Genomic DNA, 27,268 nt, shown 5'->3' on the forward strand with positions numbered 1-27,268 from the left:
GGAGCAGTATAGAGGAGGATAAGGGGAACAATGTGCAGGTTGGCTGATTGTGTATTTCTTCTCAACCTGGATGGTGTGGCACCGCTGGCAAGTTCTCAGGGCACATTAGTTGGGCATCACTGTTGTAATCACTTAACTCAACGTTACAATCACACATGGAAAGTTTCATATAATTCCGACAACTTCTAGATTATTATTATTTTTTTTTTACAATGAGTGTAAATCTGCTTAGAAACCGTTTCTCAATTATTTAACATGAAGGGAACTGCTTCTGTACATCAACAGCACCTCATAATGCATGGTAGAGCAAAGCTTTACTTCTTTACATAAAAGATTGTGCAATAAATTGTTGGTGCAGGTTGAAATAAGAAAAAAGTGGTTAAAAGTACAGTACAGCGGTCAGGATACAGGCTTACACATGTATATAACATCTGACATCTTATAGTCAGTTAGCAGGGTTAATGGCAAACTGCAAAAAAATCCTTCAACAGGCTCAAAGGGCTTTGATAGCATATTAATTGCATGAAATATTACTAATCAAAACGATTTTTCTCAATTACGATATTTGCACACATTCGAGTAGTGGTGAGTATTGTTTGTGAAGAAATCAGGATCCTTACAGCACTTCATAATTAGGAGTGTTGCTGCAATCTGTGCCTAAATTTAAGTTTATCCACACTGCAGGAAATACAAAAGTTCAGTAAGTGCCCTGAAACTTAATGGATACTGAACTATGACTACGTAAACCTCCAACTCCAATATTACCATGTGCAAGAGTCCATTTACCTATATGCTGCTCCTTCCCCTGACCAATTGGAGTGGACTTCTTGCTCTTTCAGCCAATAAAAGTAGGGAAGGGCAACATGCCGGCACCAAGTAAACGCCTCTGGCTTTGTGATTTTAGGAAGAGATGATATGCAGGGATGTCGAATGTCTACTTTTCGCTCTCTCAGCCAATCAGGAGGAGGGAGAATACACATTATACCCCATATAAATGCTAGACTCCAGCTCAGTGACTGATCCATGCACCTGCATGGTTAAGTTTAACTGCTTCAATAGAGATTTAATGGTACTCATAGGGCAGGTACTAAGAAGTGCGGGAATACGCCTTTTACACTCACACGGCTCCCTGTGGAAGTCTGACTCATCGTTGCAGGCTGCGTGCGTACATATACACTGTTCTCTATGGGAGTCCACCGGCGCTGATTTCCACAGGTAACAGCGTGGCGCAGGAACAGGGAGCTGGGTGAGTATAAAGGGCACATCCCCAGACTCCTTAGAACTTGCGCTGTGAGCAACAGAACTTAGTTTATGGTGCTCATAGGTGGTGACAGGGTTATCTTTAACGCCTTAAGGACCAAGGGCGGTAAATTTACAATACTTGATCCTGGGTTTTAATCCTGAATAGCAGAAGTACGGTGTGGGATTAAAGCCTCTGCTCCTGCAATCAAGCAAGAGCATGTCCAGTTCTCGGCTGTCAGATACAGCTGAGGACCCAGAGGAGAAGCGATCTTTAACTGCTTCTGCCTTCACCTTTCCATGCTACATAGCGCTAATTGAGCGCCATGTACTAAAGAATGAAAGTGAAAGTATTCCACTATGAGACCTCGTGATCACGTAACCACCGGGTGCCCTCTGTTATAGCAGAGCTGCAGGGTCTTAGCAGCCCCTGATCAGCTCTGCCAGTGACTATTGTCACTACAAAGGGATGTTTTCCTTTGTAACTGGGGCTCCTATAGATGCCCCAATTAAAGTGGAAAAGTATGAAATAAAAAAAAAATAAAAAACTATGTGAATGACCGCCAGAGGTCTTATCTAACATCATGGCGGACATAGATGTAAAAAAAAAATTGCAGAATAAAATAAAAATATATATAAAAAAGAAAATGACTGACTGCCGCTGCCAACCAAAACAGTCACCATACGCGCCCTATAATCCAAAACTATACATATTATATATTAAAAACGTCCAAAACAAAATGAGGAACCCATTCCTGTACTTTACTCTAGCATAAATGTACTAATTTTTAAAAATAAACTATTAATTTTTAAACAATTTGTAACGTTTTTTTACACCCAATAAAACGAGAAAAAAAGTCAGTGAAAAAAAAGCTATAAAAAAAACAGCCCTATATGGGAAAAAAAAAACACAGGAAAAAAATTATTTTGGTAGCTGGAGAAATAAAAAAAAAAAAAAAAGATAGTACAGTAAAAACATCACTTGGGTAAAATCCTTAAAAAGTGTCTGGTCCTTTAGGACCAAAACAACCTAATCCTTAAGGGGTTACTGAACTGCAGACTACAGCTTTGCAGTACCACGCACACTACAGTAGCACAGGACTATTTCAAGAATCATTCTTGAATCTACCTCACTGAGAATACGGTTAGGCACTACCACGCGTAAAAGTTACAGTTTCTCACTATTGAAGTTGGTGATGCGAAACTAAGACATGCTGGAGTTTGTTTTGTTTTTTTTTTAAAGAAAAACCCATATTGAATAAATTACTTCTTTTTTAAATCTATTCACTACAATGTAACATCACACCTGTAATTTACCACAGTGATCAATACTCAAATCCGACTATTTCTACAAAAGTATTTTTCAGAATATCTATATACATTCCATTGTTGCCAGCAGATTTCAACACGAATCCCCTGTCTTTAGAACACTGTATTTCCCCGAAAATAGGACAAAGTCTTATATTAATTTTTGCCCTAAAAGAGGCGATTGGTCTTATTTTACTTACCTAGCCGACTCGGTCCAGGTCCTCCCAACTGCTTTCCAGAGCTCCCGCATTCCTCTGCTGCCCACACAGGATCACTTCCTGATTACTGGATTCATAAATCCAACCTCCACAAAGCAATAGCTGTGATTGGCTCTTCTAACGCTGCTGAGCCAATCACTGCCATCGCTTTGTGGAGGCGGGATTTTTGAATTGACTAAGCGGCGGCTCAGCCAATTCATAAATTCCGCCTCCTTGAAGCGATGACTGTGATTTGTTATTCGAGCGCTGTTTAGCCATTCAATGCAGCGCTCGAAGAACCAATCACAGACATCTCTTCGTGGAGGTGAGATTTATGTATGTGTGGGCGGCCAAAGACTGCGGAAACCGCATCAGGGTTCTGGAGAGCAACAGGAAGGAACTGGACCGAGCCTGCTGGGTAATTTATTCCAATTTTCTTTTTTTCAATGTAATCTAACTAGGGCTTATTTTTGGGGAAACACTGAAAGTATTGTAAGACACAAGTTGGCAGTTTAGATTGACAATTGAAAACCTTACCGATAGCATGTACTTTATCATATCACGATGGTCATGGAGAGACGGCTGTCATACAGTGACATGAACGCTCCAAGGTCACTATATTCATCTCCCTTCTCCATATTGGAGGATTCCCATAGTATCCACAGAGGATTATGCACTGTACATGCTGTCAGGGTGTTCTTACCACATAGATCTGAAGAATGTAACATTAGCAATATTTATGATCCATAAATTGATCACTTGACCAATAACGTCAAATTTACTGGTCATGACACTTACGAAGTGAACAGCCGAAGAAAATTTCTTATACACAAATATGCAGAAAGAGCATAAAAACAAGACTTCTTTCTGCCAAGGACTTATGCCGAGGCAAGAATGCTGGCACAAGGACATCCATCTATAGGATGTAGAGAATTTGGCTTTAGTGACTTGACATTTTCAATGACACAGAAACTGCAGACGTTTAGTGTCAAAATGTACAAGTCTTTGCGATAAAATGGCTCTTCTGTACAGATACAGATGGAGAAGTGTGAAGAATCTGATGCAGTCCTATGTAAAGCCATGGGAAATCCTTAAGAGTTATCACAATGACTTGTCCTGCCTGACTAAAGGTTCTTTTAGATGGAACGATTATTGTTCAAACCAGCGTAAGTGAACAATAATCTGTCTAAACGCGAGCTAACGACTGAACGACGAGCAAGCATCGTTCACTTTACGTTCGATGTTCATTTTCGGCAGGCATAAAAACTATCGTTGGCGCGTTCACTTATCGTTCGGCTTAAACAGCAAAATTGCCCATATGAAGGAGCCCTAAGGACTTTTTTTTTTTTTTTTTTTACACGGGCCAATAAATGGTTCTTGATTGAATGACGAATGAGAATTCTTTCACTTCTCGTTTAGTTTATGCAGGCATCACACTGAATGACGGATCGGCCTGTGTAAACAGGCAGTTGTTCATTTATGAATGACTGCCTGTCTACTGTGAATCGAGGTGGGCCAGAACGATCCCCGACCCGCTCTGCCTCCATTCACGTAGTGATGATCATCGCTGGAACGACCTGTTTGGCATTTGCACCCAACAGGTCATCTCATAAAAAAGGGCCAAATTTAGACCTGCATCAGAGAAATATACCAGGAATCTGTAGAATATTTTGGAGGTTTTTTTCTGAACACGACATTACTTTGGACGGATTTTATGGCAAGAGGATGAGAATAGGATAATAACAACATTAGTGAATAATTTAAGAGAGCAGACTCAGACTAGATTATGTACGGAGAACCCCTGACTGACACAACAAGCAACAACTATAGGATAATGCATAATAAATCCAAGGAAACAAACAATAAATCTTGTATACAGGTTTACATAAACAGAGGAGGTCCAAGGCTCGTTGTAGTGTCTTTTCTTGTAATAGCAATTAAAAAATAGCTTTCAATTGCAGATTCCTGAGAAAATACTAGTTGTCCGTACTCCACAACTGTAACCAGAGTTCATCCTATTTCCGGATCAGTCTAGTTACTCATTTGGCTCCTTCAGCATCTGTGTGTCTTCTAATGATGGAAAATTTACCAGTAGGGTCTGGAATATACCATTTTTCCCAGATTTCAGAATATGAAGCCGCTCGTCCCCACGGTTTAAAATGTCCATTCCAGTGAAGAAGCCTGGCGGAATACACAAACTGAATAGAATATCGCTTCCCAGTACTTGAACCTGAAATACAGAAATCACTGTCATTAAACGGCAATTTCATTCATAGCAAAAAAACTGTTTCAATGGATATACAAAGTTGGGTGACTTTACAAATAATTGTACTTGACTGTTTCTAATAATTAATAATTTTATGCTTTTTTTTTTTTTACTCATACACTTGCCGGCTATACTCCCATAATGCACTGCTCTCTAGTAACTGGAAACATATGGAAATAATGGGAACATGTCAGCATGAAAACACTATGCAATCTATTGGCATCACATTATAAAGCAAGGGGGGCTGAGCAGACGGATATATAGTACGTGAGAAAAAGATTAATCACAGCTTATAACTTATTGATTGAAATGCCTGCTCATTCAGAGCTTAAGAGTCCAGTGGGCGGGTCTCAGTCAAGGATTGGCAGCCTTCTGTGTATGAGCATGCACACCATTGGACTCCTAAGCTTAGAACAAGCAGGGTTTTCAATCAATAAATTACAAGTTAAACTGAATTTTTTCTGATAAAACTATATATCAAGCTGCTCAGCTCCTTCTGATCTAGACCATGCTGATGGCAAATGGGACTGCATGTTCAATGCGACAGGCTCCCTTTAAGAATTTAGTAGAGATGAGCGAGCGTACTCGGAAAAGCACTACTCGCTCGAGTAATTTGCTTTATCCGAGTATCGCTGTGCTCGTCCCTGAAGATTCGGGTGCCGCTGCGGCTGACAGGTGAGTCGCAGCGGGGAGCAGGGGAGAGAGGGAGAGAAAGATCTCCCCTCCGTTCCTCCCCGCTCTCCCCTGCAGCTCCCCGCTCTGTGCCGGCACCCGAATCTTCAGGGACGAGCACAGCGATACTCGGATAAAGCAAATTACTCGAGCGAGTAGTGCTTTTCCGAGTACGCTCGCTCATCTCTAGAATTTAGCGTTAGACGTAACGGGAAAAAAAATTCATTGTGTAACATTGTGTAAAAAAAGTGAAAAAAGCCTTCAAAAAGTCACACAACGTTCCATAAAGATGTGGAATGCTGTAAAACATGAACCAAAGTGGAGTTTCCTTTTAAGAACTGGATGAACAGCCATAGATTTCTGACAAAGCTTGTACCAATTCTCAAAGTGTACCTGCACGTTTACTTCTAAACGTGCTCCGTCAGCTGCTGAAGATGGCCCTATATAGCACTATATAACCGCTGTATGAGGTAATAGGGGGGTATCTTCAGCTGCTGGAGCAGAAGCACTCCAAAGGTGAAACTGCAGGTGCTTTTTAATAAATGTGGTCTAAACTACGTACCCTTGAAGACCACCTGCACTTTCTCACCACTTCTCAATTTAGGGTGAGCACAGCATCAAGAAAACTTAACATTTTACAGCTAAATAGTTGTACGTCATTATTTGCGCAATTTTTGTTCTGACATAAAACTGCCTTGTAAATGTTGGCCAACATGTCTGTCCCATAATCTACATCTGTGGCTCTCCAGCAGTTCTGAAAATACAAGTTTTGTAGTACATTTTTGCTGAAAGAGAGGCATACAAACGGTTTTAAATGTTGTAAACTGTTCTGCTGTCTTTTATCCAAGCAATATACCTCTTATCGCTATGATAGTAACCTAGTAACATAGTATGTAAGGATGAAAAAAGAAATATGTCCATCCAGTTCAGCCTATTACCCCCAATGTTGATCCAGAGGAAGGCAAAAAAAAAACCAATGAGTTAAAAGCCAATTTTCCTCATTTAAGGGAAAAAATTCCTTCCCAATTCTAATCTGGCAATAGGAATAATCCCTGGATCACCGACCCAGCTGAATTTATTAATGATAACATAATATTGTATCGCTCAAGAAAGCTGTCCAGGGCCCTCTTGTACTCTTTTATAGAGTTCGCCATAACCACGTCCTCAGGCAGAGACTTCCATAGTCTCACTATTCTAATAGTAAAAAACCCCCTTTTATGTTGGTGTAGAAACCTCCTTTCCGTTAGACATACAGGGCGCCCCCTTGTTACAGTCACAGTCCTGGGTATAAATAGATGATCTCTGTATTGTCCCCTGATATATTATACATAGTTATTAGAGCACCCCCTTGTTACAGTCCTGAGTATAAATAGATGATGGGAGAGATCTCTGTATTGACCCCATGATTAGGAATGAAACATCCTTTTATTGCAAAAGAAAGACATTACAGAAATATTATGGTATATGGTTCAAATGGCTGTATACCTTCGGTTTACTTGAGAATGACTTACTTAGAAGATAATGCTAATATCCACTGGAATGCAGATATTGTGGAAGGGAAAGAGAGTAGAGAGGGAAGGAAGTAGTTGCGCTAACCTTTGAATTACAGGTAACATCGAATTACAAGGACTGTACCTTATCTAATGGAAATATGGACAATCAAAGGACTCTGCAGCGGTGTACTTAAATAGTACGAGAGAGACTATTGGATTACGTTTCTTGGGGGGAGGGGTACTTGGGGTTTTCTGTGTTTGTATTGTATGTATGTTGAAGGTGTCTTTGGATGCCAGAAAAAGAATCTCTTTCAATAAAAAAGATTTGAATTTTAAAAGAAAAGGAATGAAACATCATTCATACTTACCCAGATGCCTGACATGCCACATTGGATCAATACTAGAGTGCATCTTATAGAATACAATGAGTAGTGGCGGTGCAGTGATGCTACCAGCTAAGGTCTTGCTGTACAGTTCTTCCCTGCAACAAGAGAGACAACTTACATTAGTATCTGAAAACCAGTCTATGTATTTTATTAATAGCTAAAAAGTCCCAAAACCCATTGTGGGAGAGCAATCCCTTTCCATATGATCAATTAGAGCATATTAACTTTATAAGTGGGGTCCACACACAGGAACACCCTCTATTTGCCAGAGCAGACAACAGCCCTTGCTTTGGCGAACCCAGCATGTCCATATATTATATACTATGCATTTGACCAACACACAACAGTGACAACTATGCATACCTCCCAACAAACAGTAGAAAATAAGTGTGGGTGCAGTCCAAAGCCCCCTTCTAAATAATCAAGCCGTTTACATGTTACCGCTCAGATTTAAGGACTGTCCGATAAGTAATGTGGATAAGACTTGCTTGTTCATTTGAAGAGCAGGTATGTAATAACACATTTCACTGCAGAGGAAATATACGGCTAGATGCAGCTTTCTGAAGTCGTACAAATTTTAATGGTAGCAGCCTAATGTGAACAGGAGATAACATAAATAAGAGGTCTACTAAATAAGAGACAAAACTAACGCTATGTCTAATTCCATCCATTTTTCAAGCTGCCTGGTAATATTCTGTCGCTTCCATTCAGTTAGATTGGCAACAAAGACACCTGGATTGAATGAGCAGGTACTGGCTTTCATGCCCAGCTTCCGGATTGTCTCCTTCTTGTAGTCAAAATATCCTATGTAGTTGTACTGTAAGAGAAAAAGATAAATGGGTGTCACTAAAGGCATTTTTACACGCAACGATTAACGCTCAAAATCCGTTCAAACTGCCGAAAACGAGCAATAATCATTACATGTGGGCAGTCGTACACTATTCGTTCAATGATCGTCAGCCAAGATTTTTAGGCTGGCATAAAATCCATTATTTGACAGGTGGAAATTCCTTCAGTTTGAATGCAGTTGGTTCAGTGTTTCCAGCAGCTTAGGGATGGTTTTGTTTTGCTATGCATACAAATTAGTGCAGTGTTTACTCTTCCACCAGGAGAACAATGGAATCTGCTGGCCAGATGTTTGCTCATCTGGGCAGAGTGTTTAGGCAATAACAATCGCCTAAACACACGCCCTGCTGAGCAAACAACTCCTGGAGGAAAATGCAGGAGATTAAAACCATTAACTGTTATTTTATGCAAAAATGTCAGCAGTTAATTCAGTCGTTCTGCCATTTAAGTGATTATCTTTGCGTGTAAAAGGGTCTTAAGGGTCCTTTTACACGGGGCAACTGTTGGGCGCTTCAGTGTCCAACAGTCGTCCCAGTGACTTATGACTCCTGTGATTTGAGTGAATGGAGGTGGAACAGTCTGACGGTCACAGTAAATAGGCAGTTGCTCACAAATACTGTTATCCCATGACTTTTGACATGTCAGTGTATGCAACACATCCCTTATAATTAACTTTTACAACTCATACGTACAGTGAATGAGAGCATTCTCTTTTATATATTGGATTGTCAGCTGAATTCAGAGAATTCAGACAAGTTTTGTCTAATGTGTATTGGCAAGTTAAAATTCCGAACATTGTATTATATTATATTATTTGTTTTTCAAGCTGTTCATTTTACAATAATGAGAACTTTTGATTTTTCAGCTAAATTTTGTCGTTTAAAAGGGTCTATAGCCTTTGAAACACTGGTGGTATAACACTAGAATATTCCTTCAATGTATGGATGTGAGGGTCCAATAAATCACAAAAGCACGTGAAAAGTGTTGAGCTGCAATACCAAACAAAATGTATCGACAAGAGTCCCTATTTTCCAACGATATGTTGGGGTCCCAATGGTTGGACTTATAGCAATCACATGTTCACTGCATACCCCAGCAATATGCTATCAATTTTTTTTTATTAATGACACTTACCTGTCAAACTGTATTGCAGGTGTCCCCATGGATGTGAGGCGTGTTCATGGCAAAACAGCTTCTCATCACTTCAGGGATGCAGGTATTCTCCGATGCGGCTGTCAGAGCCGTGGCAGAGGATCGCAGAGTCTCTCTCATTGCTGTCAATGGGGCCGGTGATTTTGCTACCAGCCCCATTGAAAACATTAGTAGGCCTGATGCGAGAGCACGCACAAGATAGAACATGCCGCGATTTGTTTCCCACTTAGCATCGCATCGTGGTGCCTTGTGGGAAAGCATCGCTCATGTGTATTAATGGGGTTAATATTTGTGCGCCTTGCAACATACAAATCTCAGGTGATTTTATTGCCCATGTAAAGCCGGCCTAAGGGGGTTGTTTTGAGTCACACGATCGGCCCATTATAGTGAATGGCCAATCTTGGAGCACCGATTAGTACACAGTTATAGAGTTACACTATACCTGACTACCGGCTCCTCTGACCAGGTATTTTGAGGTAACTGAATCGCAATCTTCAGAGAAGGCAGCTGCGTGTCCCAATTTTAGTGGGGTTTTGTAGAGTTCCAGAATGTCACCTGTACAGACAATTTTAGAATTTAAAAAAAAATGTCAAAAAAGGAAAGATCTACAAATTCATTACTGTCAACATCTCTATGAACTGTAGCGTGTGTATAAGAAAATATTTCTTCAAAGTTTATTTTTTAGACTCCCACCAACTCTTATCAAAGCTACCGCTGAACATAGTAGCATAGTTTGTAAGGCCGAATGAAGACAATGTCCATCTAGTCCAGCCTGTCTATCCTCCTGTGTTGTTGATCCAGAGGAAGGCAAAAAAAACAAGAGGCAGGAGCCGATTACCCCTTTTGGGGGAAAAATTCCTTCCCGACTCCCTAATGGCAATCAGACTAATCCCTGGATCAACCCCCTAATAGTTCCTACCTGCCTGTATACCCGGATTAACAATTAACCTAAGATTTATAACCTATAATATCCTTCCCCTCCAGAAAGACATCAAGACCCCTTTTAAACTCCTCTATGGATTTTGCCATCACCACTTCCTCAGGCAGAGAGTCCCACAGTCTAACTGCTCTTACAGTAAAGAACCCCTTTCTATGTTGGTGATGAAACCTGCTTTCTTCTAGACGTAGCAGATGCCCTCTTGTCACAGTCACAGTCCTGGGTATAAACAAATCATGGGAGAGATCCTTGTATTGTCCCCTCATGTATTTACACACAGTTATTTGGTCGCCCCTTAGCCGGCTTTTTCCAGGGTAAATAATCCCAATTTGGATAGCCTCTCTGGGTATTCCAGTCCCCTCGTTCCATGTATTAGTTTTATTGCCCTTCTTTGAACCCCCTCCAGTACTGTAACATCTTTCCTGAGCACCGGTGACCAGAACAGTACTCAGTATTCCATGTGACGCCTGACAAGTGCCTTCTATAGTGGGAGGATAATGTTCTCGTCCCTCGCCCCTATACCTCTTTTAATGCACACCAAGACTTTATTGGCTTTTGCAGCAGCTGACTGACATTGGTTACTCCAGTTTAGTCTACAATCCACTTGTACCCCCAGGTCTTTTTCCATATCACTTTTCTCTAGCAGTACCCAATTCAGTGTATATTGCTAACATCCGTTTCTCCTGCCCATGTGCATAACCTTACGTTTTTCAACATTGAACTTCATTTGCCATTTTTCTGCCCAAGCCCCCAGCTTATCTAGGTCCGTGCTGAACTGTACAAAAATGTCAGTCGCAATTTCGCGTAGCTAAAAATTGACCATGCAACATATTACAAAGGTGTGTTTAACCCCTTATTGACGCAGCCCTTCCCCCCCCCCCCCATTTTTGTTTTTTCCTTCCCCCTTTTAAAAAAAATTGTAACTCCTTTATTTATCCATCAATGTCGCTGTATGAGGGCTTGTTTTTTGTGGGACGAGTTGTATTTTTTAATGGTGCTATTTAATGTACCATATAATGTACTGAAAGACTTAAAATGAAAAAGAAAAATGACATTCCCCCATCTTTCAGTGCGTCTTGTTTCTATAGCGCACAAACTGAAACAAAAATGACATAACTTTATTCTTTGCGTCAGTACGATTACTACGATACCAAACTTGCATAGTTTTTTTTTTTTTGCTTTACTACTTTTATTTTTAATTCAAAGACATTTAATTTTTAAAAATTATTTTCTCCTGCCATCTTTTTTATTTTTCTGTCAACGTAGTTGTGCGAGGGCTCATTTTTTGCGAGATGTTCTGTAGTTCACGTTAGTACTATTTTGGGTTACATACAACTTTTTGAACGCTTTTTATTCCATTTTTTCTGGAAGACAGGGTGAATGAAAAAGTGCATTTCTGGTGTCCTTTTTTTTTCTGGACAATGTTCATCGTGCGGTATAAATAATGTGCTGCTTTGATAGATCAGACTTTTACGGATGCCGCAATACCAAATATGTATTTTTGTTTTATGATTTAGATTTTTTTTATGGCAAAAGGAGGGCACTTAAAACTTTTATTACTTTTTTTTTAAATTAAACAATTAATAAAACTTTATTGTTCTTATTTTTACTTATTTTTTTAGTCCTCCTAGGGGACCACAACTAGCAATGCTTTGATCGCTCCTGCAGTATGATGTAATGCCATAGCATTGCATCATATTGCAATCTGACAGGCAGTCTATGAAGCTATCCTACGGGGACGGCTTGATAGGCAGCCTGCTGAGGCAGCCCTGGGGCCTTTCAGGAGGATCCCTGCTGCCATGACACCTATAGAGCTCCCTGCGATTTCACGCGTGGGTGTTGTACGGGAACCCTTAACATCGTTCGGGGGATTTAAAGGGTTAATAGACGCGATTGACCGCGCGGCTGATTGCAGCTATTGCCCGCGGGTGTCACCTATAATAAATAGCTGACGCCCGCTCTGTATGAAGAGAGGTCGCCCCGCGATCTCTTTTCATACATAGGCCACCGATACAGGCCGACAAAAGGCGTATTGGTGGTCGTTAAGGGGTTAAATGACTAGCAACAATCTATTTACTGAATAGAGCCATACAAGGCACAAAGAAAAAGTCGAAAATGATCCTTAAACGTTTATGAAGTCATAAGTTGCGGGTCCAGTTTAAACAAGTAAGTCAATTGACTGCCCATGCACTTCTTAGCAAATTTAACTCATACTGGTCTTAAATATACGTTATTAACAAGGAAATTATCGCATTGTAAAAAGTTCTGCCTGACTGGCTGTTTTGCGTAAGAACAGTTTAGGCATGAAAGGTGATGCGGACACAGAAGCCGGTGGGCATGGCCTGGTTGCCTGCATGGCTTATATTATGAACAGTTTAGACATGTAGCTTGGGGGTACAGAAGGTAACGTTCCATAAAGGCCCTTTATTCTGATCGATGTACCTCACTAACCAAAACTAGTTGTCTGTGAGGAATCCGGTGAGATAGGAGCTGAACTTAACTTGCCATATTTCCTTTTTGACGCATTTTGGATTGGACTTGAATATCCACTCTCACCGGGTGTGTCATGGCATAGTAGTTTGACCCACCTGCTTGTATGTGTGGCCTGAACGCATATTCTCTTCATCTCGAGGTGATGTAGACACTTATACCAAATTGATAGATTTTTGGTATTGCAGTGTTCGCATGTCAGCCCTGCTTTGTCAAGTCTGTCAACCAAAACTTACATTACAGAAAAAACTATTTTCATAGCTACAGAATTATTCTTATAAAGGAGATGGAACAATACCTCCGCAGCACCACCTATTGGAGGGCAGCATTTCTGCAAGTCAATGTTAAGCTCTTTATACAAGCCTTGTAACAATGACTGGGAATTGAAAGCCAAAGCCAAAACCATGTTTTTGCCCCTCATCAGTATGCAGTAGGTTTCTGGCTTGGCCAGCAAGAGGTCTATAGATGTGGGTCAACAACGCTATCTTTTCTCCTTAGGGAGAGGACCTAGAAGGTGAGTGAGGAGACTTATAAGGCCATTCATGCTTCTCTGGGTAATATGCAAATAACGGAGATAGAACAATACCTCCCGCAGTGCCACCTATTGGAAGGCAGCATTCCTTCAAGTCAAGGTTAGACTCTTTATACAAGCTGTGTAACAATGCCTGGGAATTATTCTTGTCATGTGCTCCTGTGGAGTTCGGCCTAGACTCAACCTGTGGAGCAGTTTTCTTTAGAAAAAACACAGCTTTTGATTAAGATCTAACTGTTTGCTGGTCTTGCGTCACATGTTGACATCCCTCATAGATGAGGTGTGGTGAACATGGCTGCTATACTGCTTAGCCTAAAAATCTGCATTAAATATACAATAGATAACACAGAAGTTTGTCTCCGTAAGGTTTTGAATCTATTAGGTTATTTAAAAATAATGATGTACTATGTTTAACTTGATAAATATGAAAATCAACTGATTGTTAATTCACTGTTGGAATTGAGCTTAAGTCGGACTTGCGTGTCCAATTATTCAAAAATTTTCCGCTATCTACTGTAATACCATTAGTTCTGTTTGTATGATTTTACACATGAAATCTTTCAATTTAAAAAAAAAAAAAAGATTGTTAAAAAAAAAAATTCTACAATCATATGTATGACTTTCCAAGGCTACAGCATCAGGATGCGGGATAAAACATTTTGAGGTGATAAATGTATGATTGCTGGGGGTCTCAGTACTGGGAGCCTCCAAGGATCACACCGAGTCCTCCTTAGTGAATAGAGCAGCGGCGCATATGCATGACCCCCACTCCATTCACTTCTATGGGACTGATGGAGATTATCTCCATAGATAGTGAATGGTGTGTTGGCCACACATGTGCACTGCTCAGTATGCGCTCTTCTCTTGATCCCTAGGGGTCCCAGAAGTTAGGCCCTCTGTGGTAAGGTGATAAATAATTTTAGTTGGATTACCCCTTTAAAATTACAGAGGAACAAATGCAGTGTGAGGTAGATCTTATTGGCCCTCGTATAGTGTCTCCCGTTTTCATATGTGATACATTTTTGCTCCAAAGATAATCATAATCAGGTTATGAGTCTAATGTGCACTAAGTACCTATGTCAGAGTTTCTGCATTTTTGTTCCTTTTTTAATTCTGCCATAATTACTCAATACAAATTGGATTTATGACTGGCTTATGATCATCTCTGGAGAAAGGGTACATTACGTATCGAAACAGGTGACACTATAAGAAAGCCAATCATAAAATCTACCCTGTTCTGCCTTTTCCCTCTGTAATTTAAAGCATAGTGAGTGCTTCATATTGGAAGTGACAGTTATCCTCATCCCAGTGTTGTATCCTTGGAGGTTATAAATGTGAATGTGTAAACTACACTGACATGCCAAAAGTCATTGGGATATGGGACCTCTCCACCACATCCCATAAATGCTCAATTTGGCATTGGTTTGGGCAAATAAGTAGGCCACACCATTTGTAGGCTCTCTCCAGAATACTCCTTGAACCAATTCTGAAGAACTTGGGCCTGATGCATTATTTTGCTAGAATGTGCTATGATTATGGAAGTACATGAAAATTATGAAATGGTAACCAAGCAGTGAAATGTAGCAGGCACCGGTCAATGATGCTTTTAAGTGAATCAGTGGACCCAACCCATGCCATGAGAACACACCTCACACTAGTAAAGAACCACCACCAGCCAGCGCAGTGCTTTATTGACAATTGAAGTCCATGGCTTCATGGGGTATGCGCCACACATGAACCCTACCATCAGGCCAAAACAATTTGTTCCATGACTCATCGGACTATGTCACATGTTGTCTGTCCTCTGGGTAATCATTAAGCATCTGTGGATGGCCACTTATTTGTCCACTGTGGGTGATAATGCCTTCTATGATGTATTCCCAGTACACTCGTGACCCTGGGAATCAATTTATTTAAATGCCAATACAACTTCAGAAATGGAATATCCCATCCATCTGCCATCCACCATCCGGCCTCGTTCAAACTCCAAAAATTCACATGGCTTTGCCATGACCACGCTGGCCACTGCTCAGCCTCATTCGCAAGATGATACCTCACCACTCATACAGGTGTGGGCGTTCCTAAGCCATCACCTGAGGTAACACCACTTTATCATTAATTCACATACTTCTGTCCCATGACTTTTGGCATGTCAGTAAATGCAACACGTTCCTCATAATTGACTTTTACAACTACTTCTATGTACAATAAATGCGAGCATTCTCCTTTAAATACAACCAACTGAATGAAAACTGTACCTTGAACAATGACATCATCATCCAGATATATGATTTTCTCTACTGCAGGGACCAAATCAGGGAGGTAGAATCTTGCAAATGTTAACTAAGAAGACAGGAATGAAACGGATGAGCTAAATCAAGTTGTTCATAGATACTCATTGGAAAGAAACAGCTACATTTACTTACAGGTTTCGCACGTTCATCCGCTCTGATTTTTCCTTCAAGGACCTGCGGATCGAAGTCTAGAATTTTATACTTGATATTTTTAAGCTTAGTGTCACCCAGCCAAGACCTGAAGAAGAAGAAGTAATGATAATAATTACCAAACAAGTTGCTACTCAATCTTCTCATTTATTACTGTGTGACCATATTTCGTCTTAGTGAATGTTTTTAGGTTTATTAGAGAGCCCGATGCGGACAGCAGAAATGCAGTCCTTACGACCTGAAGGTTGTGAGTTCAATCCCCGCAAGGTTCAGGTAGCCGGCTCAAGGTTGACTCAGCCTTCCATCCTTCTGAGGTCGGTAAAATGAGTACCCAATGTAGGGGGGTAATAAATAAATTCCCTGAAAGCGCTGTGGAATAAGTTGGTACTATACAAATAACAAGATTTATTATTTTTTTTATTAGTCCATTTCTCATCACTATAAAACATCAAGGCAATGCCTGAGGATGGCACCAATAGTGTAAGCTATACCTGAGATGTTCCTTGGTGTCATTCATGGTCACAATGTAGAAAGTGACACTGGACTGTGTATTACTAGAAATACTATTGATTGCAGCAATGACTCCTCCGAGTCGGCTTTCTACAGCAGTGATAACCACAGGGACATCCACAATAATCTTCTCCTCCGGAGCTTCTGGGAGGAAATCAATACGTTGAAATCCGATAGCGCTGACATCTACGCAAGAAAAATATAGCAGATCACAAACATTGCAATGAACCAATAGGAAAGAAGAAGAAATAGACTAGAAAAAGTAATAAGATAAGTCTAGAAAAAATGAGACACAGTTTACAGGGGTTGTAGGGAACGTCTGGGATTTTTTTCTATTGATGTCCTAATCTAAGGTCTGCTGCTCGGAATCCGCATCGATCAGCTAATTCACAGCACTGCCGTTGGTACAGGTGGTGCAGGATGGAGATAGCGCCTTCTACAGTGCAAACCAAAGACTACAAAAAGGGTCTACAGTGATGTAAAAATCAAACTATTGCGAACTAGAACTACCGCCCTCGTATGTGTAAAAGAACAAGAACCTTTATTAAACACTAATTACGGTAAAATCCGAATACACAAAAAATATACTAATAAATCTTAATAATGACAGGACAACACTCCCTATTGTGAGGAAACACTCCCTATTGAGAGTGGAGGAAAATTAGGATCGTGGACAATCAATGCAGGGACATATATATAAGCTAATAGTAATTAACGTACATAAACAACATATTCAGCTTAGATTAAGCGACAATGATTATAATCTAGTGGCATGTATAGATATGAATTATATGATCCATCATTGTGGTACTAGTAGACCGTCCAGATGACCTTTCTTATTTCCAAAGTATGTGGACTTTACTTTATATCGCAAAGTATGCATTTAATAAAAAGAGAGTTCGGGAAGTCCACATACATCCTGATGTCCCCTGGCGGTCAGCGAGTAGCACAATGATGGATCATATTCATATCTACACATGCCACTGGATTATAATCATTATTGCTTATTCTAAGCTAAATATGTTGTCCATAAATGAGGATTACTATTAGCTTATATGCAAGTCCCTGCATTGATTGTCCAAATTTTGTTTTGAATAGGGAGTGTGGTCCTACATTTTATTAATATTTAATAGAATATTTTGAGTGTGTTTGGATTTTAATAGGTATTTAATAAAGGTTATTGTTCTTTTATACAAACAAGGGGTGGTAGTTGTAGTTTGTAATATCTGTATTAAAGCGGACCGGTTTGCTAGCGCAGACACAGCTATTACATTTGCGGTAAAAGTCCCCGAAGTCCCGGACAACACCTATAAATAATGTGAGGGTGGCTCAGTGGTTAGTAGGGCTTGAGGGCTTGGGTACTGAGTTCAAATCCCACATAGGACAACATCTGCATGGAGTTTGTATGTTCTCGCTATAGGTTTGTTCTGGTGTCCTCCCACACTCCAAAAACATACTAAAAGGGACTGCAGAATAAGTATGTTTTATATAAATCTTCAGAATAAATATGTAAACTAAAAAATGAAGTGAAGTTGTGGAAGTTTCCCCTCACCTGAACCTTGCCTCTTCAATATATCACTCAGGCCCAGTAGATTATGATGGAGAATGAGGAGGAAAACCACAGCCGCCAACACTATAATCATAATGTTCACTGAAAGACAGGAATTTGCAGATGTGTTCATGAAACTGATGCATTGTAGTAAGTATATCCAATAAGGGCATTTTCCTGAGTTATTGCAGCTCAGACAGCTTCTAGTCTAGTAAGATTACAAACACTTTCTTGTGCGTTTTCATGTTTTTTTTGTGCTTTTGTAGTTAAGAAAGGTTTTGCTTGTTATATATATATGGAGGGTCAGCTCAGGTAGAGCGCGGGGTTGCAGTGTGAACATCAGTCAGAGACCAAGACAGGCAGTTAGGCCCCCTGTCCACGGCAGCATATTCGCCGGCGGCAAACCACCGGCGAATCACGCTGGCGGCAAACCACCGGCGAATCACGCCGGCCGACGCTCCCCATAGCGTTGCTATGGAAAGCACCGGCACCTGTCCACGAGCGGAGAATCATTGCGATTCTCCGCTCGCGGCGGGCAATTTACAGCATGCTGCGAATTGCCCCGATTCTCCGCGGTCAGCCTATCTATTAGATAGGGCTGACCAGCGGAGATTCGGCGGCAGCTCCTGCTCCCGGGTGGAGCTTCGCCGCAGGATACCGCAACGCCCGTGGACAGCCGGCCTTATAGTCCAGACAGGCTGGGCCTTTGTTTATTAAAAAGCACAAAACAAACAAAATACAGCCTTAGCTTCAGGAATAAAAAACATCCTGCTTCTCCAGCACTAACTAAACAGAGTTGTTTCCTAACTATACGTCCTGGCTAGCTGCAGCCGCACAAACATAAAGCATTGCAGAAAAGTCCAGTTTGTCCCTTGGTCAGGAAAAAGGCATGCCTTGAGACAAGCAGCTTCCAGCGTACTTAGCTGCACCCAGCCTCAACCTGTCTGCAGCTTTGCAGACTTTATGGCCTAGATCAATTACCCAGCCTCTACACCTGAGGAGCTTGCCTCCCCATAATAAGACCTGGAGTGGAGGGAGTGGAATGGACAGCCCTACTACCAAGTCTGCTATCCATTCCCCCCAAAAAACAGGCCCAAACATGTTTTACAAGAACATCTCCAGCAACTAACTTTGCTGTAGATCACATCACACCCTGGTCTTTCCCGTGTCACGAACTCCCTTCATACCTAATTGGCGTAATACCTGAATATATATATATATATATATATATATATATATATATATATATACATATACACACATACACACACATACATATACACACATACATACATATACACACAGATGAGTGATAGTAGATCTCACTGATAAGAAATTACCAATATTGGAAGAAAACAAGGACTACATGTTGAATTTGAAAAGCAGTAAGATGACTTTGGGAGGTACACAGTGCCAGGGTGTCCGGTGGCCACTTATCTAGTCTCCCTGTGGCAATAAACATGTCTATCAATCTCTGCATGCAAGATTATGGGGAAATCAGGGGAATTAAAGGGGTATTCTGGATGGGCTACTATTTTTGGCACTCCCATTGAAATTAAGTGGTTGAGCATGTGTGCTGCCACTTCATTCATTTTGCCAACCTTTCTGGGGTATACAGGAGCCCTGTTCTAATGATTAGTGGGGGTCCTAGTGGTTGGAGCCCCACCGATCAGCTAGTTATCCCCTATCCAGAGATAACTTAATCTAAAAAAAGCACAACAGGGAATAACAATAAAAGATTAAGACAAACATCATTCATCTTTTAAATAGCCCCCATTCCAGCGCTGCTACCAGTCCCTGAAGCTCCTGCAGTGCTCAGTTGCCATTCAGTGTTCATGTGACCACTCAGCCAATCACTGGCCTCAGTGGTCATGTGTGCATGGGCTGCACATGACCACTGAGACCAGTTGTTGGCTAAGACAGCACATGAGGAATTAACGAAACAATACCACTGCAGGGGCTTCCGAGACCAAAGCAGAGAGTCAGCACTTTACCAGGAAGCCATTTAAAAGTAATTTTTTTTCTTTACTGTATGTAGTTGGAAAACCCATTTAACTTCAGACGTGAATGAAAGAAAACAGCATATAATCCAAAGAAAAGAATCACAAAGTTACTCAACATTTACATGAACTAACAGTGGAATTCTAGAACTAGTCAAAGTTGAAGGATTTTTTTTTCTTCAAGTGTTGAACTATTGAACTCTTAGGGTACATCCCCACATTGTGGATCTGCGCCAAAATGCAGGTGTTACATGAGCGGTTTGATGTGGATTTGGGTGAAAATATTAAAGGGGTTTTCAGGGCACAAAATGGGAATGCTGAAATCTAGGAAGTACAGCTAAGTAGTGGCAACCTTGTGCCTTGTATCTGCTGCTCTGCACCCTCTTTTATATCCCGTGCAGCCAGCGACCTGGCGCTATGTTCACACACATCACTTCCACAGTAAACATAGCAGCAGACTGTTACCTATAACTCCCAGCATGCATAGTGCTTGTTTACCGGCCAGCACTGTAGCTCCGCCCCCCGCTCACAGGTCCTACAACTTACCAGCACCAACCTCCCTCTCACTCAGAGGAAGCTGCTGCAGCAGACAGACCGGACCCCCAGCACTCTGAGCTGCACATGAGCAATACAGCGCAGTGCTTCCACCCATGACCTCCCATCATGCACTGCTCACAGGATTTTGGAAGCTATGGATAGAGGAGGAAGTAGCAAAAATGGACAAGATGTCAGAGGAAGTGGTGATCTTTTTCAGGTGGACGATCACATAGAATAGCTAGAAAATGAAGAAAGTATCTAGACCCTGTACAGTGAGCCTATTACAGAATGACCTATCATGACGATGTAGATTTTTTTTAAGTGTTAGCCTGTGCCTGGAATACCCCTTTAAGATCCGCCATGTAGGTCAAATTACTTTGCGGATTTTCCTTGCTCTGAGTCAATGAGATTTCTTGAAATCCACAGCATTTTCGCTACATATGAACATAGCCTTAACCCCTTGAGTGGCACGCCCGGAAATTTTCCGGGTTGAGCTCCACTGCTCATAGCAACATAGCCCGGAAGATTTCCGGGCTATGTATCACTATGGGAGCTGCAGAGCACAATGCCACAAGCTGTAGCAGTGTGCTCTGCCTGCACAGACCCACATAGAGCAGTGCAGGACTTTGAAAAACCAGCAGAAGATATTGCCGACATGCCGGCAATCTCCTGGTTTGTTTACAAGTTGCCATAGAGACCATCGGCTTGTCAGAAGCAAGCCCATGGTCTCTGTGGCAGGGAGAGCTTGGTGCTTAGCTGTCAGACGACAAGCAGGCACCAGCTCTTACAGCAGAGATCAGAGAAAACCTCCAATCTCTGCTGTGTTAACCCTTTACATGCTGCAGTCTGTGACTGCAGCATGTAAAGGGCTGTCACTGCAGCATGTAAAGGGCTGTCACCATCGGACCCCCGGAATGTGATCAGGGGGTCCTGATGGGTCCCTGTGGAAGTCCCCTAAAGGGACAAAAAATTAAAATTAAAAAAAAAAAAATTTAAAAAATTATAAAAAAAAAAATATAATAAAAACACTTGTCTCCCTTTACTTTGTAAAAAATCAAAAATACAATCACACATGCGGTATCCATGCGTCGTAATGACCCAGAGAAGGAAGTTAATACATTATTTAACCCCTTAATGACATGGCCCCTTTTTTTCTTTTTTCCCCATTTCTTTTTTTCCTCCCCCGTTTAAAAAAATCACAACTTGTCCCGCAAAAAACAAGCCCTTATATGACCTGGTCAATGGAAAAATGAAAAAGTTATGGCTCTTGAGACGCAACTGCAAAATTAGTTGAAATTCAATGATTAGACCATTTTAAAAAACCTGCCCTGGTGGGCACGACAGGGTGGTAGGAAACCCGCCACTCAAGGGGTTAAAGGGGTATTCAATCTAGAACATTAGCTTGGCTTTTTCTCTACTTACGCACTTTATTGTAAGGCCCCTCAGCTGCAGTCCTTGAATTTTGCTTTCAGGAACAACCTTTTGTATTAAAAATTATGTCTGATCTGATTAAACTTCCTATTAAACAATCGCTCCCTAGTACCTTCCAACATAAGGAGGAAACAGAATTCAGATATGGACAGCTGCACCTCCAAAATCATGTAATGTTCCAATAAACATTTTGTGAGTGGTTTTACCTTTGCGGCTCGTCATTTTAGGTTATTTGTCTTTGCACCTTTATAGCAAATTTTCCAATCTGCAAGACAGAAACACTCATGTCAGTACGATTTATCTTTGGGGTATATTCACATCGTGGAAATTTTGAACCGGCTATGACACGGAATCTGCATCAAATCTACAACCTTTTTCTACACAGCGCAGATTTGAAATCCACCTGTGCAAAAAAAGTAGTAACAGGTCACTTGTTGACGCCATTACTGGGCAGAATCCGTGTCAGGTAATCCCTATTTGGGTTTGCCTACTGAACAGCAGATCCACGACATAGAATTACCGTAGATCACAGCTGTGGCAGAAATCCGAAGCTCAGCTGTAAATTTCTATAGCGGATTTAAGGTGGAATCCGAGTGGAAAAGTTCAAGGTGGATTCCACCCACATGAACATGCCCTTCGAGTATTTGAAAGACAGGACAGATTTAGAGTATTCTCACACAACATTTTTCCATGTGGTTTCCACCTCTAAAAAAAGCGACAGAAATCCGCAGCTGAGCGTCAGATTTCAGCACGGCTATAGATTCTCATTGGGCAAATCTGCATACGGAATTCCTGAAGTGGATATGGTGTTGAATCCACATCGATAAGTGACGTCATTCTTTACTTTTTCGACACGTGCATTTTAAATCTGCGTGTCGAAAAAAAGCTGTGCCATAATGACTACTGCACGGATTCCCATTGAATGTAATGGAATGCAGCTTCACTACGGATTTGATGTGGAATCAGCACTATGGACACACATCCATAGAAAAGCCTTCCTCCTGGAAATGTATGAATAAATTGACAACTGGATGTTACCTTAGTCAATTAATTCACATTGTTACCTCTTGTTAGAAGTGTATCCCCATACAGTCTGATATGTTCTGATATGTTCTAATCAACCCTGACTATATTACACCGTACAGGAAAAAACTCTACTACAAGGGGTGTGGAAAAGCCTATTTGTCAATTTATTCATACAATTTATCTACGCAATGATCAACTCTATTCAAAAGTAGAACAGCATAATCCCCAACTAGTGACTGATTTGAACATCTTTGCAGCCTTCCTTGTGTGAGCAAGCATAAAGAGACAGCCATCATTCACTCGCGTGCATATCAAGACTGAAGAAGAAGCAGCTGTGTTGGCCCAAGCGCTGTGGCTTCCTCAAACAGCTGATTGGTGGGGGTGCCGAAAGTCAGACTCCCACCGATCTGATATTGATGGCATGACCTGAGGACAGGCTATCAATATTTAAGTCCTGTATGACCCCTGACTTACAAGACTTAAAGGGGTTGTCTCATGAAAGCATGTGGGGTTATACACTTCTGTATGGCCATATTAATGCACTTTGTAATATACATTGTGCATTAATTATGAGCCATACAGAAGTTATTCACTTACCTGCTCCGTTGCTGGCGTCCTCGTCTCCATGGATCCGTCTAAAATCGCCTCTTCTGGCGATTTTAGACGCGCTTGCGCTGTGCGGTCTTCTGTCTTCTGAATGGGGTCGCTCGTGCCGGAGAGCGGCTCCTCGTAGCTCCGCCCCGTCACGTGTGCCGATTCCAGCCAATCAGGAGGCTGGAATCGGCAATGGACTGCACAGTGAAGATCCCGGCGGCCATCTTACTAAGGTAAGTAAGAAGAAGGAAGAAGTCGCCGCAGCGCGGGGATTCGGGTAAGTACTACCCGTTTTTTTTTTAAACACATGCATCGGGTTTGTCTCGCGCCGAACGGGGGGGCTATTGAATTTAAAAAAAAACCGTTTCGGTGTGAGACAACACCTTTAAATAGTGATAGCCCGTGACTAGAAAAGTGCTCAGCCACAGGTTGTGGTATTCTTTTAAGTGCAAATTAATCACATCCATGTCTGTGCCTTGTCATAAGTATGTGTGTATATATATGCATGCCTCCTCAGATCTATTTCATCATGCCTAAGGAAGAATCCTCAGAGGTTCAAAAGCTTGCTATAACATCATTTATTTTTGTTATCCATTAAAAGGTATCATATCTACAAGATTACTTGTTTTCTCTCACTGAGAACAATCACATTTTGCTCTTCTGGCTAACACAATACCAAACCGTTTTCAAGTTAGCCTAAAAGTTATGCAGAATTTTATATGTACCCAAGAGTGTGGCCATTAAAATATACAATGTGTCCCCCACAAAAAATACAAGCCCTCAGGCTGCATCCACACGGGCTACAAAATCATCACTACAAAACGCATGTACGTGAAGCTCATAGTTTCCAGTGGGTTCATCCACATGACAGATGTTTTGTAGCCTGAAAGAACCCATTGGAAACCATGGGCTTCACATACCTGCTTTTTGTAACAATGATTTTGTAGCCCGTGTGGATGAAATGCAGCCTCACAGTTATGTCAACGAGTTATGACTCCCATAATGGAAGAATGACAACTGTTTGCTCCTTAAAGTAAAAAATAGAATTGCCTCTAAGGGGTTAATATGACTCCTGTTTACATGTTACATGTGGAATAAACCATATACACAGGAAATCATTGCAAGTGTTCTGTATATGACAGTCAATACAGTTATGAATATACATAATCTGATCCCAATAATAGTCACTATCCTCAATCCCATTTAAAAAAAACAGTATCACGGTTGGTCCTCATGCACACGATCGTGTTTTCGGGACTGTGGTAAAACATTTTGGTGGTCACGGACACAACATAGAGCAGATGAGAGTTAACCTTCTTGAAGGCAACTTCAAGTTACAGTGTCACAGAAAAAATTGGGAGTATAAATTTTTGGCGTTTTTTGATACCCTGATAATGGAATGAACCTCGGAACGGGGTTCTTGCATTAGTGGAGAATATGAAAGGTTTGAAGAAGGGGTGTCCTTAAGGAGAGCACCCATGGGGTGAGTGGATCAGGGGATGGCATCGTCTTTCCCCAAGGAGATCACCCAGAGAAGGGGTGCTATTCCCAATCATTCTTTTACAGACTTTGTAAAAACTCACATTGATTTTAAGGAAGACTGCCATCCAATAGGTGGCGCTGCAGAGGTATTGTTCCAATTTCCTTGTTTGCAGGTCTAAAGGAGAGATTTCACATTCCTTGTCACTGGACTTATTATTTACTGTTATGGTCCTCCCTCCCTTGTATCTATCTGCTATTAATCCTACCATATCTGTGCCCTCTTACCCTCTGTCTCTGGTATTTATCTAGTGCATATTTAGTTTACCATGTCTGTACCCTCTCATGTGATCATGTGTATTTATGAAATACGTCTGTAGATCTGTTCCATTATAAGCCATCATGTATCTTTGTTAGCCAATAAAAGGTATCTGATCTTCAAGATTACTTGGTTTCTCTTACTGAGAACAATCACATTTCACTGCGTATCGCGCGTGCGTTGCACATACGTGTGATATGTGGTGAATGGAGTCAATGGACTTTCATTGATCCATACACACCAGCACGTGAACACTGTGTATCACTATGCACGCAAAATAAATCGCAGCATGCTCTATTTCTCTGAGTACCACGCAGCGTGAACCCTATACACTTGTCTGGGCTGCGTATGATACGCTGTCCATACATAATCCACTGCATATGCGTGGCGTTTTCATACACATACTTGCTCTGAAGAGAGCGGACTATTTAAAAAAAATAAATAATCACACAGCATGTGTCCGTGTGATGTGCAGGCATGAGCAGTGCCATACGTGGTACGCAGTATCTGCCAGCAGAGCGTATGGCTGCAGAATGGGTGACCCGCAGCTTTTCACGCATACAGCCAGGAGCATGAGCCCTTAGTTGCCACTACTACATCTTACAGTTTCAGCTCTGCTACATCTGTAGTTTTACATGAGCCGCTGCAACCAGAGATTAGACTGCTTAATTACCGGTGAGTAATAAGTATTACAAGACGTACAAAAGGGATCTTCCAACCATTAGAAACCTCTCGCCCCAGGACAGGGAATGGCGGAAAAATATTTACATAGCCCTTAGGCCGCTGTCACACCGGTGTTAGGGGCAGTTCAAGGTTTCCATCTCTGCTTTGTTTTTGGAGGCGAGAAACTGAAAAAAAAACCTTGAAAATCTTCTTTTCCGTCAAGTTTACTTTTTTTGGATGGGTAAAATAGCGCAATCCACAGCTTTATTTTTCTGTAAAAAAAAAAGGAAACCTCGCCATCTTCCTTCTGTTTTTTTTAATTTTTAACCCCACTGAAATCAATGGGGAAAAAACATCCATTTTTTTTGGCTTCCCTCCTCCAAAAAAAAGGAGCAGAGAGACGGAAACCCTGAACTGACCCTAACGCAGGTGTGACCACTCCTACAGCGCCCCCGCTCCACTTTAGTCTCCATTTAAAGAGAAAGTGATGATGTCATTCTTATTGCTCGCATGACCACTATGGCCAATTGCTGGTCATGGGCCGCTCATGCACATACGACCGGAGATTGGCTGCCGCGATCATGTGAGCAATGAATGTGACATTAGCACTTTCTGATTCAGATGGTGCAGGGTGGGCAGTGGGGACAAGAGACCCCTAAAAGGGTGGGTAATGCCTACTTTTCATGCCATTCCCTGTTCTGGGGCAAGTTTTTTTTAAAGGTTAGATTGTACATGCCTGGACCAAGTTAGCAGATAACAGGAAGAAACAAGTACATACTAACTGGAAGAACATACATGAAGCATGCAGTCCTGCATACATACATACATGACAGCCGCCGCAGCGCTCAGGCTCCGCCTCCCAACATTCAACTACATGCGGCCAAATTGCCAACTCAACATCAGCAAAAGCCAGCAGCGCAGTAGGCCACGCCTGCCAGTCACGTGAACATCAGAGCAAACCACATGACCACATTGAACGCTCTGATCGCCAGCCGCCATCTTTGTTGTGGGCTATTCCTCTTTCAGTAATATTATGTATAATATGACACCTCACTATCACCAACAATACAGTTTAAAATTGAACACGAGGTGACACGCAGATTATTTTGACGATACGGGCTAGTAAATGTTATTCCTTTACAAGGCTTTTGCCCTCAAAAAACATGGCGCTAGCGAAGGCCCCCACCGTCTGTCATGC

General features: G+C 41.4%; 1 protein-coding gene across 2 annotated transcripts; it reads right to left on the reverse strand.

Annotated features, from left to right (window-relative positions):
- Positions 1–292: 292 nt before the first annotated feature.
- GLT8D1 (glycosyltransferase 8 domain containing 1) lies at positions 293–26,997 on the reverse strand. Of its 2 annotated transcripts, none has more exons than XM_066596358.1 (10): positions 26,893–26,997; positions 22,196–22,254; positions 18,025–18,123; positions 16,454–16,658; positions 15,945–16,050; positions 15,777–15,861; positions 10,002–10,114; positions 8,212–8,378; positions 7,544–7,656; positions 293–4,974 (listed from the first exon to the last, which is right to left on the reverse strand). In XM_066596358.1, the coding sequence occupies exons 2-10, from the start codon at positions 22,209–22,211 to the stop codon at positions 4,784–4,786; spliced, it is 1,095 nt and encodes a 364-aa protein (XP_066452455.1). In that variant the 5' UTR covers positions 22,212–22,254; positions 26,893–26,997; the 3' UTR covers positions 293–4,783. The 2 variants fall into 2 exon arrangements, with proteins under 2 accessions (XP_066452455.1, XP_066452454.1); XM_066596357.1 differs by having other exon boundaries at positions 26,897–26,990.
- Between the last annotated feature and the right edge of the window lie 271 nt (positions 26,998–27,268).

Source organism: Eleutherodactylus coqui, chromosome 3 (genome assembly GCF_035609145.1).
Source record: "Eleutherodactylus coqui strain aEleCoq1 chromosome 3, aEleCoq1.hap1, whole genome shotgun sequence".
NCBI lineage: Eukaryota > Metazoa > Chordata > Amphibia > Anura > Eleutherodactylidae > Eleutherodactylus > Eleutherodactylus coqui.

Coding starts and splice junctions, on each gene's coding strand:
- GLT8D1 (XM_066596358.1), bottom strand. Junction 16,051..16,453: donor GACACCAAGGAACATCTCAG/GTATAGCTTACA, acceptor CTTCTTCTTCAG/GTCTTGGCTGGGTGACACTA. Junction 10,115..15,776: donor TGATGATGTCATTGTTCAAG/GTACAGTTTTCA, acceptor TTGTCTGTACAG/GTGACATTCTGGAACTCTAC.